The sequence below is a fragment of the Phocoena sinus genome, chromosome 13 (genome assembly GCF_008692025.1).
Source record: "Phocoena sinus isolate mPhoSin1 chromosome 13, mPhoSin1.pri, whole genome shotgun sequence".
Lineage (NCBI taxonomy): Eukaryota > Metazoa > Chordata > Mammalia > Artiodactyla > Phocoenidae > Phocoena > Phocoena sinus.
In genome coordinates this window covers 40,006,407-40,024,846 of record NC_045775.1, presented here as the reverse complement: position 1 = coordinate 40,024,846, position 18,440 = coordinate 40,006,407, and the positions used below count along the sequence as shown (strand labels likewise).

The 18,440-nt window shown below is 33.8% G+C and overlaps 1 protein-coding gene across 5 annotated transcripts in view; it reads right to left on the bottom strand.

Moving 5' to 3' along the window:
* Positions 1-6,108: 6,108 nt before the first annotated feature.
* FOXN2 (forkhead box N2) overlaps positions 6,109-18,440 on the bottom strand; it is a 57,233-nt gene continuing 44,901 nt past the window's right edge. For 4 of the 5 annotated variants that reach the window (XM_032652707.1, XM_032652706.1, XM_032652708.1 and 1 more), the window contains exons 5-6: positions 12,252-12,320; positions 6,109-10,508 (exon numbers count right to left, since the gene is read on the bottom strand). In XM_032652707.1, the coding sequence (XP_032508598.1) occupies positions 9,985-10,508; positions 12,252-12,320 (593 nt within the window). In that variant the 3' untranslated portion in view covers positions 6,109-9,984. Of the gene's footprint in view, positions 10,509-12,251; positions 18,411-18,440 lie in introns of all 5 variants that reach the window. The other variant, XR_004352826.1, reaches the window with a different exon arrangement.

Here is an 18,440-nt window from a genome sequence, read left to right as displayed (position 1 = left end):
AGAGAGAGGGAGAAAGGAAGAAAAGAACAAGTGTTGGAGGGGATATGGAAAAATCGGACCATTTGAGCATTGCTGTGGGAATGTAAAAGGGTACAGCTGCTGTAGAAAACAGTATCATGGTTCCACAAAAAAATTGAACACAGAATTATCATATCATCTGGTAATTCTACTTCTAGGTATATACCCATCAAAATTGAAAGTAGGTATTTAAACAGATCCTTGTGCACCAATGTTCACAGCAGCATTATGCATAAGACCCAACAGGTAGAAACAACTCAAATGTTCATCAACAGATGAACAGGTAAACAAAATATGGTATGCATTATGGTATGTATATACATTGTATGTATATTATATTATATATTATTTATGGTAAGTTTATAGTGATACAAGCCTACCTCAACAAACAAAAAACCTCATATAACCTAAACTTACACCTAAAGGAACTAGAAAAAGAACAAACAAAACCTAAAGTTAGAAGAAAAGAAGTAATAAAGATCATAGCACAAATAAGTGAAATAGAGACTAAAAGACAATAGAAAAGATGAAGAAAACTAAGATCTGGCTCTTTGAAAAGATAAACAAAATAGATAAACTTTTAGCCAGACTTATCAAGAAAAAAAGAGAACAGTCTCAAATAAATAAAATCAGAAATGAAAGGGAACTTACAACTGACACCACAGAAATAAAAAGGATCATAAGCGATTACTATGAACAATTATACACCAATAAAATGGACAACCTAGAAGAAATGAACAGATTCCTAGAAATGCGTAACCTCCCAAGACTGAATCTGGAAGAAATAGAAAATATGAACAGACTGATTATCACTAATGAAAGTGAATCAATAATTTAAACACTCCCAACAAGCAAACATCCAGGACGTTTCAGATGGCTTCACAGGTGAATTCTACCAAATATTTAAAGGAGTTAACACCTATCCTTGTCAAACTGTTCCAAAAAATTGAAGAGAAAGGAATGCTTCCAAACTCATTCTTTGAGGCCAACATCACTCTGATACCAAAACCAGACAAAGGTACTCCAAAAAAAGAAAATTACAGGCCAACACAGGAACATAAATTCAAAAATCCTCAACAAAGTATTAACAAACTGAACTCAACAATACATTAAAAGGATCCTACACCATGATCAAGTGGGATTTATCCCAGGAATGAAAGGATGGTTCAATATCTCAAATCAATCAATGTGATACACCATATTAACAAATTGAAGAATAAAAATTATATGATCATCTCAATAGATGCAGAAAACTTTTGACAAAATTCAATATCATTTATGATAAAAACTCTCAGTGAAGTGGGTGCAGAAGGAACATAACTGAACATATGACTTTTATTAAGTCATATATGACAAACCTACAGCCAACACTTACAACTACATCAAAAAGAATTAAGTACCTAGGAATAAATCTAACTAAGGAGGTAAAAGACCTGTACTGGGAGAACTATGAGACATTGATGAAAGAAATTGAACATAACACAAACAAATATTCCATGCTCATGGACTGGAAGAATTAATATTGCTAAAATGACTGGATTCTCCAGGCAATTTTTCAGATTCTATGCAATTCTATCAAAATACCAATGCATTTTTCTCAGAACTAAAACAAGTACTTTGAACTGAAACACAAAAGACCCTGTATTACCAAAATAATCTTGAGAAAGAAGAACAAATCTGGAAGTATTATGCTATTTGATTTCAAGGTATACTACAAAGTTACAGTAAATAAAACAGTATAGTACTGGCACAAAAACAGACATATACATCAGTGGAAGAGAACAGAGAGCCCAGAAATAAACCCATGCTTATAATATCAATTAATCTATGACAAAGAATCGAGAACACACAATGGGGAAAAGACAGCCTCTTCAATAAATGGTGCTGGGAAAACTGGGCAGCTACATGCAAAAGAATCAAACTGGACTACTTTCTCACACGATATACAAAGATAAACTCAAAATGGATTAAAGACTTAAATGTAAGACCTGAAGCCATAAAATTCTTAGAAGAAAACTTAGTAATATGCTCTTTGACATTTGTCTTAGCAATATTCTTCCCCTCAGGCAAGGGAAATAAGCACAAAAATAAACAAAAGGGACTACATCAAACTAAAAAGCTTTTGCACAGTGAAGAAACTATTAACAAATGAGAAAACAGCCTTTTGAATAGAAGAAAATATTTGCAGATGATATAACTGATAAGGGATTACTATCCAAAATGTAGAGGACTCATACAAGTCAACATCAAAAAAACAAACAACCTGATTGAAAAATGGGTAGAGGACCTGAATAGACATTTTCCCAAAGAAGACATACAGATGGCAACAGACACATGAGAAGGTGCTCAGCATCAATATCATAATGGAAATGCAAATCAAAACCACAGAGAGATACCACCTTACATCTGTCAGAAAAGCTACTATCAAAAAGACAATAAATGACAGGTGTTGGGAAGGATGTAGATGAAAGGAACCCTTGTGCTATTTGTGGGCATGTAAATTGGTACAGCCAATATGGAAAACAGTATGGAGATTCCTCAAAATATTAAAACTAGAACTACCATGATCCAGCATTTCCACTTCTGGGTATCTGAAGAAAACAAAAACACGAATTCAAAAACATATATTAATCTCTATTTTCATTGCAGCATTATTTAAAATAGCCAAGATATGGAAGCAACCTAAGTGTCCACTGATAGATGAATAAAGATGTGGAATATATACATACATACACACACACACACACACACACACACACACACACATAAATATCTACCTATCTATATATGCCATAAAAAATGAAATCTTGCAGCCTGTAACAATATGGGTGGACCTAAAGTGTATTATGCCAAATGAAATAAGACAAAGACAAATACAGTATGATTTCACTTACATGTGGAATCTAAAAATCAAAACAAATGTAACAAAACAGAAACAGATTCATAGATACGTATATAGAACAAACTGGTTGTTGCCAGAGGGGAGGTGGGATGGAATAAATGAGTGAAATAGGTGAGGGAGATTAAGAGGTACAAACTTTAGTTGTAAAATAAGTAAGTCACAGGGATGTAATGTACAGCATAGGGAATATAGTAATATCGTAATAACTTTGTATGGTGACAGATGGTAACTAGACGTATCGTGGTAATCATTTTGTAATGTATAAAAATATTGAATCACCATGCTACGCTGTACACTTGAACTAATATAATATAGTAAGTCAATTATACTTCAGAAAAATTTGTTCATTTCATCTAAGTTGAATGTATTGGCTTAACGGTCTTAATAGTACTCTTTTATTATCCTTTTAATACCTGTAGGATCTGTCTTTATGTCTCATTTCATTTCTGATTTTGCTAATTTGTGTCCTCTTTATTTTTCCCCATTAATTAATCTGGCTAGAATTGTATCACTCTTATTGACCGCGTCAAAAATATTTCATATATTTTGCCCAGTTTTCTGGTTGTTTACAGAGGAGCTTAAATCTGACCCTGTTACTTCATTATGGCTGCAAGTCAAAGTGGCAGGGTGAAACAACGAGGACCTATTGTATAGCACAGGGAACTGTATTCAAAATATTGTAATAACCTATAATGGAAAAGAATCTGAAAAGTGTGTGTATATATATATATATATATATATTCAGTTATATACATATAATTGAATCTCTTTACTATACACCTGAAACATTGTAAATCAACTATATTCCAATACAAAAAAAAGGGGGGGGGAGAAAACCAAGTCATGGAATAAAATTGGGGGAAAAAACCCATAAACAAAGTGTTAGGGTGATTTCTTAAACCACATACACCTTCATCGGCTTCCCTAGGTACTTAAAATAAAAGCCCAAATCTTTAATTTGACTCACGTGGCTTTGCAAATTTTGGCCCCAGCTCTTTTGCTTTGTAAGACTAGCCTGTTACTTCACTGAAAATCTCATGTTTCCTCCAATCACAGGGCTCTTAGTGAATGCTATTAACCTTGCCCAGAAGAATTTGCCATGCTTTCATTCCCAAATTACCTGCTTCTTTCAGATTTCAGCTTAAATTACATTCCTCAGGGTAACCTCCCCTGAAACCCCAGATTAAATGTTATATATTTTGAGAGCTCCTTATTTTCTTCTTTCATGGCAATCACCACAATTCACAATTGTGTTTACATTTTTGAGAGGGATTGTCTATTTTTCTTCTTAGTGTGTATTGTATGTCCAACACTTAAAACCCAGTGCTTGGGATTAAGCACTGAAATACTTCAGTGAAAAGATGTTCAGTTCACAAAGGGTGTGCAACTTCTTGTCAATTCGTCTCAATATACAGGATTATCATATGAATTTAGTTCCATGGCAGAGCACTTTATTTAGCCTCGCTTAAAACACCAAGTCCTAACCACTGGACCACAAGGGAATTCCCGACTGCAGAGTACTTTAATCTGGCTGCAGTCTCTATTTCAAATTCTCAACCAGCAGATAGCAATTTTGCTTCAGGTTCTTAAATCTCCCCTAAATTAATAATTTTTACAATCTTTCTTTCCTGAACAACTCCTAGTTTCCTCTATTATTAAAATTTCCCAACAAGGTGGATTTGTTAAGTATTTACTTGAACCAAAACCTCACGGTTAAGGAAAATCTATAATGGAAGAAAATCCACCTAAACAAAATTTCTGTGTAAGAATAATTTTCAGTTAAGAGGGGATTGTTGTTTATCCACTATATTATGAGGTACATAACTTGCCCTGAAGTTCACTGAAGAGTATTTCTAGTTTTCCAACAATCTTTGGAACACAAACTATCCTTAAATATAAGTTATATTCTCTGTGTAGCACATGGCTATTTTAATTTAGAGGATGACAGCGTCTAAACATTCCTCTACTTAAAATTTCATGGAGCATATTAATATGGCTATTTCTAAGATTAGTAATTATTTTCATTCTTAAAGATTCTCAACACTTTTATATCTAAATTTTTGTATTTTGCTAGCTTCATTTCCCAAAAAAAAACCCCAAAAAACAAAGATCCATGTCCTGAAATCCTTGAGGAAAAGACTAAACATGTTTTAACCTATATTTTAATATTTTTCTAAAAATGGTGTATAAAAATTATACTAGCTCAGAACTTGTATGAGTGAGAAAGTGGTGAATCTAATAGTGAGAATAAGATTCTCTTTAAAAGGACAAATACATGAATCCCAAATGGCTATTTTTAAATGAATCTGGATTTCAAAGGGAGTTTAAAATCAATATGGCTGTCTCACCAACTCATTTTGAATACACAACTCTAGGTAGATACTACCGTTTAAATGACCAGCACAGAACTTCAAAGAAGTGACAGGGGAAATTAAAATCAAAGTATTGGTTGTAGATTATTCCATTTTACAATGGATGCCCAATTTTTAACAGGTGGTTATTATGGGTATTTTTGAAGTAAAACTACTGTACAGTTGACCCTTGAGTAAGGTGGGTTTGAACTTCGAGAGTCTACTCATACTTGGATATTTTTCAATAGTAAGTACTACAATACTACACAGTCCACGGTTGGTTGAATCTGCCTTTACGGAGGAACTGAAGATAGAGGGCTGACTGTAAGTTATATGTGAATTAACCTCCACGTTGTTCAACGGTCAACTGTATTTAGAAATAGTCTTTTTTTTTGGCCGTGCCGTGTGGCTTGTGGGATCTTAGTTCCCTGACCAGGCACTGAACCCAGGCCCTCAGCAGTGAGAGTGCACAGTCCTAACCACTGGGCCACCAGGGAATTCTCAGAAATAACCTTAATAATTACATATTCTACTCAATTTTTCTTAGTTATATTTCAAAATATCTCATTATATATACGAACAGGAAAAGTTCAACTTCAGGAAGAGAATAATGTAATTCACACTATTTTAGCTTTCAATGATTAAGATGACATATAAAAACCAGGAAAAAGAATACTTTCAAAAAATAGCCTTTAAAAAATTCTGAAATTAAAACTTTTATTCTTCATCTGCATGACTCCAACTTTGTAACACTGGAATAGAAAGAGTGTGTCAGTGTAGGAGTATGAACCACCTACATCTATACTACCAACCCCCAAAGGAGAGAGAAAGTACAAGTATGTTATAAAACAAGGTTTATTCTGTAATACTTTATCATAATGAATTGCATCTCTTTGGTAAAAATAAACTTTATAAACAATTTAATAATCAGAGATTAGATACAAAAACTAAACATTTGTTAAGTTGTTTTTAATATGAGCAAAGACTGGCAACTGAGAAGTGGTTCACTTGGACTGGTCATCTACTTACTGGCAATTATAACTCAAACTCGGTAATTTTTATGCTACATTAGAAAAGAGGATAAGGACAGTTTAATAACTCAAATTTCTTGAATCAGAAAGCATTCTTTCACTTAAAAATAAATAATAGTTACAATGAATTGGCAATTGTACATTTTTATACACTATATAATGGCAACATAATACTTTAAAATTAAGCACTTAGTTTAATAAGAAATGTACAACAATTTTAAAAATAAGTTTTGACAATGGCACTGGCAGTTAGATGCAAAAAATGTGCTTTTAAAAAAATGGCAGGTATAACATTAAAATACTCTACTTTGTCTTTCAATAAATATTTTGACTACATCATTAACATACTAAAGCAAACTTTAAATCAAAGCTTATATAACATTTCAAACTAACAAAAAACTATAAAATATATGTAAACTAGAAAGCCTCAAAGTTTCTTAATTAAATGCTATGGTCTTCACAAAAGGTTGTTAAGTTACTGTAGTATTTAAGACAATAGTCTTCACAGCTTTGTGAAGTATTCACACCTGTTGCTTAAATTGCTGGGAAAGGCCTCCTGGTCTACCAAGACACACACATTCCCCCCTTAAAACTTTCTCTAGTTTTGAATTCATGCTAACATATATTTAACTGACGACCCAGTATGACACTTTACATAATGCCTCAGAAAGTAGCAAAAGAAAAAAAATATATATTCTAAACTTTACTATATACAAAGGAATCTGAATTAAGAGAAGTCACTGGTTACAAGGAGGACATGAAAGGCTCAAAGGTGGAAAAAAGGAGGTGATCCACCAATATTAGCTTCTCCATGTAATACTTTCTTTCTCTGAATTTGAAAAGTAAAATAAAACATGAACTAACTTAGTAATATATTGCACAAATAAATTTCAAAAATACATATTCATGAAACACTGATTCTATTTGGGATGTGAAAGATGAAGATTAACTGTTAAAACTTCTACTAGGGATCTATTATAAACTGGAATTGGTTTTAACAATTTATATTGATGCAAGGCAAATTATATGTTAGTTTAAGTCACAGTTTTAAAATATAAAATCTCTCCAGGATTGCCAAGTTGTTTTTATTATAGTAAAATTTGCTAGTAATATATTCTTAGAAATACAATTTCCAGTCCATAGGACTTGAAATGACTTTCCTTAACTGGGTGGTTATTAGCTATGTTTTTATCTCAACAAACCTGAGGAATGGGATGTCTATGGAAGTATTAATGGCGGACCATAATTAAAAAGGTTCTTCACCCTAAAAATAACTGCCTTGGTAAATCAGCACATGGAAAGTGATGCACTGAATTCTACATAAGAATTCAATATAAAATATCCTATAACTTCTTCCTGTTAGGTTTTAGTGTGAAAGTTTATTGACCTTGCTAGTGATGAATAGAACTTTTAACTTTTAAATTTGTGGGAAGAGTACAATGAAGAGGGAGAGAAAATCAAGTTTAAAGAGTTATTGTTATTTACATTAAGACAAAAATAACTTTGAAGATCTCTATTTGAACTGGGAAGGACTTTCCCCCTCATCTTATTTTCCTTTATTTCACAAATACTAATTATCTAACGGACTGGAACCAGACAGAACATTTGCGGTACAGAATTTCAGCTGAACAAGATAAATTGGAACCAGATCATTAAAACACTGTTAATAAGGTCTATACAGAGGGCCACAGTAAATAGCTTAAAAACATTTTGTTATTAAAATGATTTTTTAAATCTCGGTACTACTTATACCATGGTAACAATTTTTGGTGTTATAGGCACTGTCTACAGTAAAAGATGTTAACTTGGGTTAGCCATTTTCTGTAGCAGATGATGTGACATATACAAAGAACAAAAAAATCCAATACCTCATCCTGCACACTTATTCATTATCAACAAATTGAAAGATTACTATTTTTCAACAGCACCGATTCTATAAATGTGGCTATCCAGGTTCAATTACAATTAACATGGGAACAGGACAGGTAATATTAATGTTGTTATCCCTGGCTTAAAGTCTTGCCAACTGAAAAAAGACGTTTTCATTATGCTTCCCGTTTCAGTTTTGCCCAAATAAACTCTACAAGTTAAAAATATTTGTTTAAAACAAAATCCAAGAAAATGCTTTATTGTCATAGAAGTAGCTGAAAGTAACAAACCAAAATCGTGAGCTTATGTGTGTATGTACGTATATGTCTGTATGTATATGTATATATGAAATTATCAGAAAATGAAAACAAGGTCATTATCCATGAAACAGGATGTAGCATGAGATAAGACTGAACTTTTGGAAAGTTGCTTCTGCCGTTGTAAAAAAATATATAGTGAATAAGTTGAGTTTTATTAGTATCCCTTGTTCCTTTTGAATGATATAGTCACATTATATAAATGATATGAAAAAATGTATCATACAAGCAGATTTGTTCAAATACTGAAAAAGGCCTTGGTCAATACACATTTCGAACAGTAACAAAATCTTTTAGCATGGATTTAATGGCACATAATAGGTATTATACTGCCTCCTCAAAAGGATGTATTATATGAGATTTAATTTTATATGAATTTTGAAATCCACAAAGGCATTTTGTCTCTATAGTTTTGTTAAATCCTTTACCTTAACTGGGTGCACATACAAATTTAATTCATACAAAGTTTGGGCAGAATTTTTTTCCTAAATGATCTACCTTTATTTACGATAACATAAGTAATACGTATTCAAAATGTTTATATTAGATTACACTCCATTCGTACTACAAGATTCTCAGAATGCAGGACATTTAACAAGCAAATGAAAGATCCTCTTATTGCAGAAGTGTGCCAAAATGGGTGTTAACTTCCTAATACACTCTATGGCTATATCCTCTCATTGGATAGTTCCTCCTCAACAAAGACAGTTAGTGGCTAAAATTTAAACAATGGTTGCAAAGCACTTTGGGAAAGAAGAAATGGCTCCAATAAATGCTATGCAATATCTGGGAAGTTAAAAAATTTCAAAGATAATATGGTAATAGGAATTACAGGGTTCTTAAATGAAATTACATCACAAAATTGCCTTTTCTAAATCTTAGAATTTTTGCTGTACTGCCTATGTACCCAAAAGGAACTTTCTAGACATCTAGGATCTTTTCCAATTTATATTCAACTTTGTTCATGTGTCAACAAAAAATAATTAAAAACAAAAACTAAGACAAAATAAAAAATTGAAATCTCATCCTACTGGATTGCATTGTGTCAAGAGAGGAGTATGTGAGAAAGAAAGCAGCAAAATTTTTAGCTGGATCAGCAACTATAATTAATTACAGATTGGAAGAGAAAACGAAAAAAATGTTACAGAGTTGCCAATTCATACATTTGGACACATTAATAGAATAAATGATTTTCCCTACAAGTTTAAGACAGAGGCTGGGGATTTTTTTTTACATAATATTTCCAAATCTTATCACACTTATCACAGAAATTATGCTTTTAGGACTTCACATCATATTTATGATTGGGCATGATCCTAACAGCAATTATTTAATAAAAATTTAAAAAACAAAAATGTTTAGAAATAAACAGGTAATTAGCACCCCTCCCCCACCCTGAAACAAAAGAAGTCCATTATGGCTTTGATATCCCTTGTAAAGAATTAAGTAGAAGAGTATTGCCACATTTAAAAATAATTTCACACTAATAAGTATTTCTATTTTTTCCGCTGCTTTTGATTTTGTGTCTTTGCAGTACTTATTAGGGAACCTAGACATGTACGAATTCCAGCAAGGTGGAGCAGAGATCCAGCTGCCTCTTTGAGCTCCTCATCAATTTCTTGACACGACTGTTTTCGCATCTTTTTGTCTGGTTGCCCTTTTTCAGAGGTATCTGCACAAGCCTGTGATGCATAGCCACTGTCTCCAAGAGGATCATCTTCATAATCAACGTCTGTATCTTCTTCACTGTGAAATCCTTCACTGCCATCACTTCCTACATGGCTACTCTTTGGGATAAATTCATATACCTCATCCACAGAAGACAGGGAAGACACACTAGACCTGGATGCACAACGCTGTGCTGTCATGCTACTTGCACTGTAATTGTGGTCTTCTTTTGGATCAATGCTGGTGGCTAAAGAATCACTCTCGTGTAATCGCATAGCACTGGAATGATTAAATGCATTGCTATAACTCCTTTTTTTTTGCACTGCTGTTTTAAGAGGAAGCGGCTTCTCACCTGTGGAAAATAAAGCTTCCATCAATAAATCAAATGCATTTGATTGCAGAAACAGGCCATTTAAAACTACTACATCACTCCTGAATAAGTGCTTTAGATTGGTAATGTTTTGTGGATTTTTAAATTTTATGCAGACCATATCATCCTGTAGGTATTAATGTGAAACATTTTTAAACCACTTAATGGTATGTCTTGACCTTTCCATGGACAATATAATTACTTTGAGCTGCTTGCACAGAATGCCTCAATATCAATGTGCCACTGGTTAGCTAACCATTTACTTATTGATATTTAGGTTGTTGCCAGTTTTCCACTATTACAAATAATACTGCAATGAAAATCCATCCACAAGTCTTTTCTTACACATACGCAATATTTTTCTAGGAGAGGTAACAAGAAATACAATTAATAAGTAAAAGAATATATACATTTTATGGGCCTTCCCTGGTGGCGCAGTGGTTGCGAGTCCGCCTGCCGATGCAGGGGACGCGGGTTCGTGCCCCGGTCGGGGAGGATCCCACATGCCGCGGAGCGGCTGGGCCCGTGAGCCATGGCCGCTGAGCCTGCGCGTCCGGAGCCTGTGCTCCGCAACGGGAGAAGCCACAACAGTGAGAGGCCCGCGTACAGCATAAAAAAAAAAAAAAAAAAAAAAAAAAAAAAGAATATATACATTTTAAGTTTTAATTGGTATTTCCAAACTGCCTTCCAAAATGGTTGTACCAATTTATATTCTACAGTGTATGACAATACCCATTTCCTATACTTAACCCCTAATATTATCAACCATTTTAATTTTTCATAATCTCATGGACAAAAAGATAGTATCTCAATATCGTTTCATTTTGTATCTCCCTGATTTCTAGAGAAGCCGCATCTTTTCAAACGTGTGTTGTCCATCTATATATTTCCTCCTCTGAGGCCCACCTATTCATATATTTTGCTGACTTTTCTGTTGAACTGTTTCCTTATTTCTTACTTATAAAATCTTTTTTATATACACATGTATACTCAATATTATTTCTTTGTCTGTATATAAAGTGAAGAAATATATTGTCCCAGTGTTATGCTTAAAGATATCTGTTGTTGTCAGAACTCTAAAATTTTGATGTTTAATTAAATTTACACAGCTTTTATGGATTTCGCATTTTGTATCTCACCTCAAAAAAGGCTTTTTCCATTTCAAGGTTATAAACATACTTTTCTATGTTTTCTTATTCATAGCTTTCATTTTTACTTTTAAATCTTCAAGCTTAATTTCTAAGTATGCTATTTATTTCTTCATTTCTTGGTCAATGTAACAATATCTATCACAGCATTAACCTCGATCTCTCAACTGCTCACATAAATTAAAAGAAATATAATAAAACAGAAACTAAGTTATTCAGATGAAAACACAATCTAGTTAGAAAGAAGTAATTCTGCCTGCAACACTGTAATATTTTGCATCCTAAATGACATTTGAGGGACTTCCCTGGTTAAGACTCTGTGCTCCCAATGCAGGGGGCCCGGGTTCTATCTCTGGTCAGGGAACTAGATCCCACATGCTGCAACTGAAAGACGCTGCATGCCACAACTAAAGAGCCCACATGCTGCAACTAAAAGAGCCTGCATGAAACAGCAAAGATCCCGTGTGCCGCAACTAAGACCTGGAGCAGCCAAATAAATAAATATTAAAAAAAAAAAATAACATTTGAAAGGCACTCACAAAAAATGTATTTTAAAAAGAAAAGTGTGATTGCTTACATTCCAAAATTCCTTGTTCTATAGAAGTATTTAAAAGCATCATTGCAGTGGCAGCGTCAATATCAGATTCTGAAAAAGGAAAAGAGTGATAATATTCATGTTCTTTATAAAAGAGAGTCTACTATAAAGGAGAATTAAGAGGTACTAGAGATAAAGAAAGTTCTCTTCTTTAATTATTCACAATGAAAATAAGAACCTGACCTGCATTTCAATAAGGATTGCCCTTAAACAGATTAAATTAGCCAAGAAAACACAAAAATATTAATACTGTCTTTAGTCATAATTATATACAAGCCTACAAGTACTACAGATTTATATAATACTCAAGAGCTCAAACATAATTATGGATATTCCATAAGAAAAATGGGTTTTAAAAGAAAGGCTGGTAAAATCAGCAGGTTCTATTCCAGAGGTCATTATGCTCTCATACCTACTTCTGTACTAAAAGTTCACCCCTCTCCATCTTAGCCATCTCTGTTAGTCTGAACAATCGTGACTGAATAAAAGTAAAATGGTATAATCTAAAATGTGAAGGAAAAGTTAGAAAATGTTTATAAATTTTAGGTTATAAAGAATAAGTTTAAAACAAGACTGATATGAAACCCCCCATTTCTATATCTCAAAGCTGGAAAATTTTTATTACCCCAAAGTTTTGCATTTTACTTGTAATATCTAATTATAAAGTTATTTTTGATAATAAATTCATGAGGATAGTGACTTGCTTTCTCCTCATCTTGACCATAAACTCTGTGAAGGCAGGAAATGTTTTTGACCTTAATAAACAGGCTTAACTTATCAGAAGATTGTTGCTATGAAGGAGCACATAATACTATACTCTTTTCCCTTGAATAAAATGTGATCTTATGAATCAGAGTCTCTAGATGAATGTCTTTCCAATTAGACTGTCAGCTTCCTTAAGATAGGAATCATGACTTATCCTTTTTATGTTCCATAATGCCTGGAACAAATAGTGGTTCCTTGATAAATGTGTAAAGAATATATTACATCTTTGCCCTTCCTCCTTTCCTTAGATTAAGCTGATTATCACCAAATTACAGAGTCTTTGGCATGTTCTAAGTATTAGCAACTTAGAAAATGGACAAAGATGGGCCTCTAAGAACAATAGAGGTGGGATTTAAACCTGTGCAGTCTACCTCCAGAACCCAGGCCTTCAATTTGTACTCTATCATCATCCCTTAATACTTACTAAGCATCTATAATTAGAGTAGGAAATTTTGTAGAAAATTACCGAGTATACTGGAAATTCTCTATTCTGTTATTCATTTAATAGAGTGTCCTGTTATAAGGCTGACATCATTCCAGGCTGTGAGAATATAGCAGAAAACAAAACAGGAAAATCCCTAACCTCTCATAACACAAAGAAATACAGTATATCAGAGTGAAAAACACTAGGGAGAAGAATTAAGGGGGAAGGGAGACAGAGAATGAGGGGAAAGGTGGTTGCAATTTTAAGTAGAGGTTAGGGAAGGCCTCAAGGAGAGGAAACAGTTGAGCAAAAACCTCAGGGAGGTGAGAGAATGAAACCATGAAGACATCCAAAGGAAAAGCATTTCAGGCAGAAAAAAACAGCAAGTTAAAAAGAATTTGAATCAGTGATTCCCACATGCCACAGCCACAGAGGCTAGCAAAACAAAGACCTCTGCAATTCCTATCTTTCAGAATGAGACCTGACTACAATACGATGAGAGTTCAGTATTCTAACATGTCTTTGAAGAATAAAAGGTACAGCTATAGCTCATATTGTATCTCTGTGTGAACTGGAAAAAAAAAAACAACTTGCCTCCAGGTGAATGTTTCCCTATACCCAGGCACACAGCTTGGGGACTGGAGTGCTGGCTGATTTCAAAGCCCATTCACTGCCTCAGCCAGGTGTCCTTGTGCAGGGCACAACTTGCATGGCATTATACTAACAGAGAGACTCCTGCTCCATGAAATAATTAAATATATACCTTGTTGCCAACTTTATTAAAAAAAAAAGGGAGTGGTAGTGAGGGAGAGAATCTAATACTGAAATGCATTCTAATGAGGAAACAATTCCAGGAAATTTATTAATCTTATAAATGAAGCACCTATAAAACATTCTTAATTTCTGAAATACAATACCTAAAACGAAAGAAAATTGATTAAGAGACTTATCCTGACAAAATAAGAAAGCTGCATGAATACCATTTCCTTTCTTAAAATAATAACAAAATTAGGTACTGTTTCTACAACAGTAGAATGATAGGAAAAGTGTTCCTTAAATACCCTTATTTCTTGTAGGAATTTGTTACAGGCAAATTAATTTGAATTTTCCCACATGAAATTACTTATTTGCAAAAACTTCTTTGCAAAAGGATTTTATCTACATCTGATTTGTTTGGTTCAGAACATTTGCTAAGTATGCTTCCCACAATGCCTTGCCAATTAACTAAAAAAAAGTTTAACTTCAGTGTTAAAATAAGCACCAGAGAAATGATAGCAGACACTCGGTAATCAAGAACACCTGGTTATCAATACAATCTTGAACTTCTTGGAACAAAAACTGTCTGTGTAGATTTTACAAACAATTTTTATTTATAGTACCAAATCAGTTTTGGTATTAAAATTAAACTTAAGACTTATTTGTTTATTGTCACAACTGAACATACTTCATAATGCTTTTTTTCATTAGTAAGTACTTCATGCTGTTTTAAAGATGGTGCTGTGGTTTTAACAAACATACTATTAGCTATATTATTTAACATATTCAGTTCATGAAGAATGAAAATTTGGTTCATTTATAAAGTCTTTTGTATATATTTTCTCTGACACTATTTAGTTTAATCCTATAATTCACTTCCAGTTTACAGTCATTTGTCGTTAGAGCCATGAGAGCCATCAAAACAGTGAATTAGACAATAACAACAACAACAACTTAGTTAAGTCATATTATTTCCCTTTTTATCCTTCATAGTTCTGACTGGGGTTCAAAATATGCTACTGATTTAATAACTGGTTCAAATAAATCTCTGTAAAAAGTGTTAATTTATGCCTCCTGGTTTATATTTTCTTAGCCTTGATGCTAAGAAATTATTAACAATAATTGAGAAAAAAATTTAAAAGACATCAGTCTTAACTATGTGAAAGTGAGGGTTATAATAAGACAAATAAGTTTCTATCATCTGATTCTCAGTCCATTTGCTTAAGGAATGATATGAGAACCAGAGGCAGAATTTAAATGGTTATAAGCTAAGTGATAAATATAATAGGACTTACTGCCTTTACCAAACCAATATACACATTTACAGAGCATCCAAACAGAGAACCTGTTTCTTGTGATTCTTTAAAGAAGTAGGAGAGCGATTTCAAAAAATTACTAAGACTTTAAGCTGCTTGGACCACCAGTTTACTTTCATTTCAATTAAGATAAAAATTATGCTAATTTGTAACCTGAAATTTGAACTTAGATATGCACTTAGCCCCTAACTTCATCATTAACTGTCTAAATTTCATATTTCCTTGTAGTATGCTAGTGCTTAAGTATAAATACTAAAATTTACTAACTAGAATATAGTTCCGTTTTTGTCTTCTTTGTTCACTGATATATCCTTGGTGCCTAGAACAGTGCCCAGCACACAAGTGCGCTCGATAAATATTTTTAAACAGATGAATTTACTCCAAACCCACACCAAATATTGACAAAAACAGCTTCTGTTTTGCTATCTCAGTATGAGATTCCTGTGCCTCCTGCTGCCCGCTATACAATACTGTAAAATAGTTATTGGCAAGATGAGCAAAAAAGATTAGACTTTAAAAAAGATAATTCTGTGAAGTGACAGATGAATCTTATATTGGATTCTAATACTGGAGCCAACAATGAAACTTCTGTGATCTTTACAAAACACAAAACTGACAATGTCATCTCATTCTTTAAAGACCTTCAGCAGTTCCTCCAACGCCTCATATCTGGTAGGAGTGCAGGCTTTGAAATCAGAGTTCCTTCTATACCATTTACTAGTTGTGTGACTTTGAGAAAGTTACTTAATCTCTCTGAAGTTCAGCTTCCTTATTTGTAAGAGAGGGTAACAATACCTCAAAGAGTTGCTGTAATGCATACGAAACACCACAGTCAGGAATTCAATGCGAACTAATGTTATAGTTATAGGAAGAAGTTCAAACTCATTATGCTAAATAAGCTCTCCTTGATTTGGCTAATGCCTGCTTAAACTTCTTCATTTGCCTTGCCCACACTAAACGATCACATCTACAGCCACTGGACGGAGGCTACCTGGTCCTCTTCTATGCTCTTAGGTTTCAGCCACACTTACCGACCTGCAGTTCCCAGCAACTGTCCTCCACCAAACCTCTACCCAAAAATATCCTCCCAACTTCTGAGGCCCAGAGTTCAAGCATCACAGCTTCTTCTCTAAGAGGCCTTTCCTGACCCACCTCTAAGCTTAATTTGCCACCCACTTCCTTTTCTCCCAATGTACTCTGCATAATTCTAGTCAACCTTCTTCAATTAAACTCTGTTTTCTGAGAGTAGGGCCTGGGTCTCTTTCATCTCTGCATATCCCAAAGCACCCAGTTCAATGCTTGGCACAATGGAGGAATTCAGCAAGTACTTGTAGAATAAACAGTTGAATGTTTAATCGATTTATCGTTGTATTTTCAAACTTTACCCTAGAAATAATATCAAGAGTTATGAAAAAGCAAATTTCCTCAGAAGTCTATGAATATGTGCTAGAGCAACCTGACTTAATGATAAATTTTCTTAAGTTTTTGTGTGGTAGTACGTTTTCCTGTTAAAACTCAAGAGAATTGTGTATTCTGTTCCAGGACAGACTTGCACTGGTTGACAGAATGCCAACCACCCTCCCCAAGTGAATTACTAGAAGGGGAATAGCCCTAAGACTCACAATGATAGAGATGGAGGGAAGTAAGGTGTTAGCAGTCATGGAGAGATGTAAACTCATTAGATGAAGAAGTACCTAGGCTCTAGTTGTGGAAGCTGCTCCCCAAAGGAAGAAGAATTTGGATGGAATAGAACAAGAGCAAGAAGAAATTCTAAATAAACCCCAGAATTCAAAAGAGAAAATGTTCTCAAAATGTGTATATGAACTAAGCTTAAAAGATTAAGGGTCAGAACTCACTGAGGCAATAAAAAGATAAAGGAAGTTTCAGCAATACCTAAATGTAAAGAGAGCACATTTACTCATGCAGGTAACAGGAAAATGGATACTTGCCTTATGTTAAGTAACAGCATATTTGAAGCAGACTCCCAATCCGCTTAACTTCTCTGCAGAGTCCTCTTAAGCTTTTTCACACTCTTTCCCTCCCTTATTTTTACAGACCACCATCATATTGTTTCCTAGGCTTGGCTTAGTGTAGTTCTAAAGAGCCTAAATATTTCTGATACAGAGAAAGGCTTTTAGTCTGAGAATTTCTATTTTTAAAGGTCATAGAAACATCTGTAGGCTCCAAAGCAACAATGCTAGGAAAACTTATGTTAATATATCACTAACCTGTAAGAGTAACTATGAGTAGGGGGGGAAAACTGCAATTTCAGAATTTTGACCTACTTTTTAAAAGTCTACAAAATTCTAAAAGTTAACATTGCTTTCTTCCTAAATTATAGTTCTTTACACTTAACCTATAAAAGAAATACGTAAAACCATCCCTAACTCAAAGGCCGTACAAAAACAGGTGGCAGGCCAGATTTGGCCCATGGGACATAGTTTGTCAACCTCTATTCTAGTCTGACAGACTTAAAAAGATAATTCTCTATTGCAGGCATTACTAAGAAATATTTCCCTATTTTCAAGGAAAAGTATACATAAAAGGAAATGAAAACAGGGATATAAAACAGTATACACAGTATAATCCCAGTGGAGAAAAAGTGTGTGTGGGAGGTGGTGGGTGTATGTGCATGTATGTGCATGCACGCAAACATATCTACTCATGTGAAAGGCATAAAAAGGACCAAAGCAATTATATTAAAATGTGAACAGCAGAGGTGCAAGATAGATAAGGGTAGGGGATTAAGAGGTACAAACTACTATGCATAAAAGAAATAAGCTTTAAGGATATATTGTACAACACAGGGAATAGTCAATATTTTATAATAACTATCTACGGAGTATACCTTAAAAAATCGTGAATCACTATGTTGTACACCTGAAACATATAATATCAAGTATACCTCAA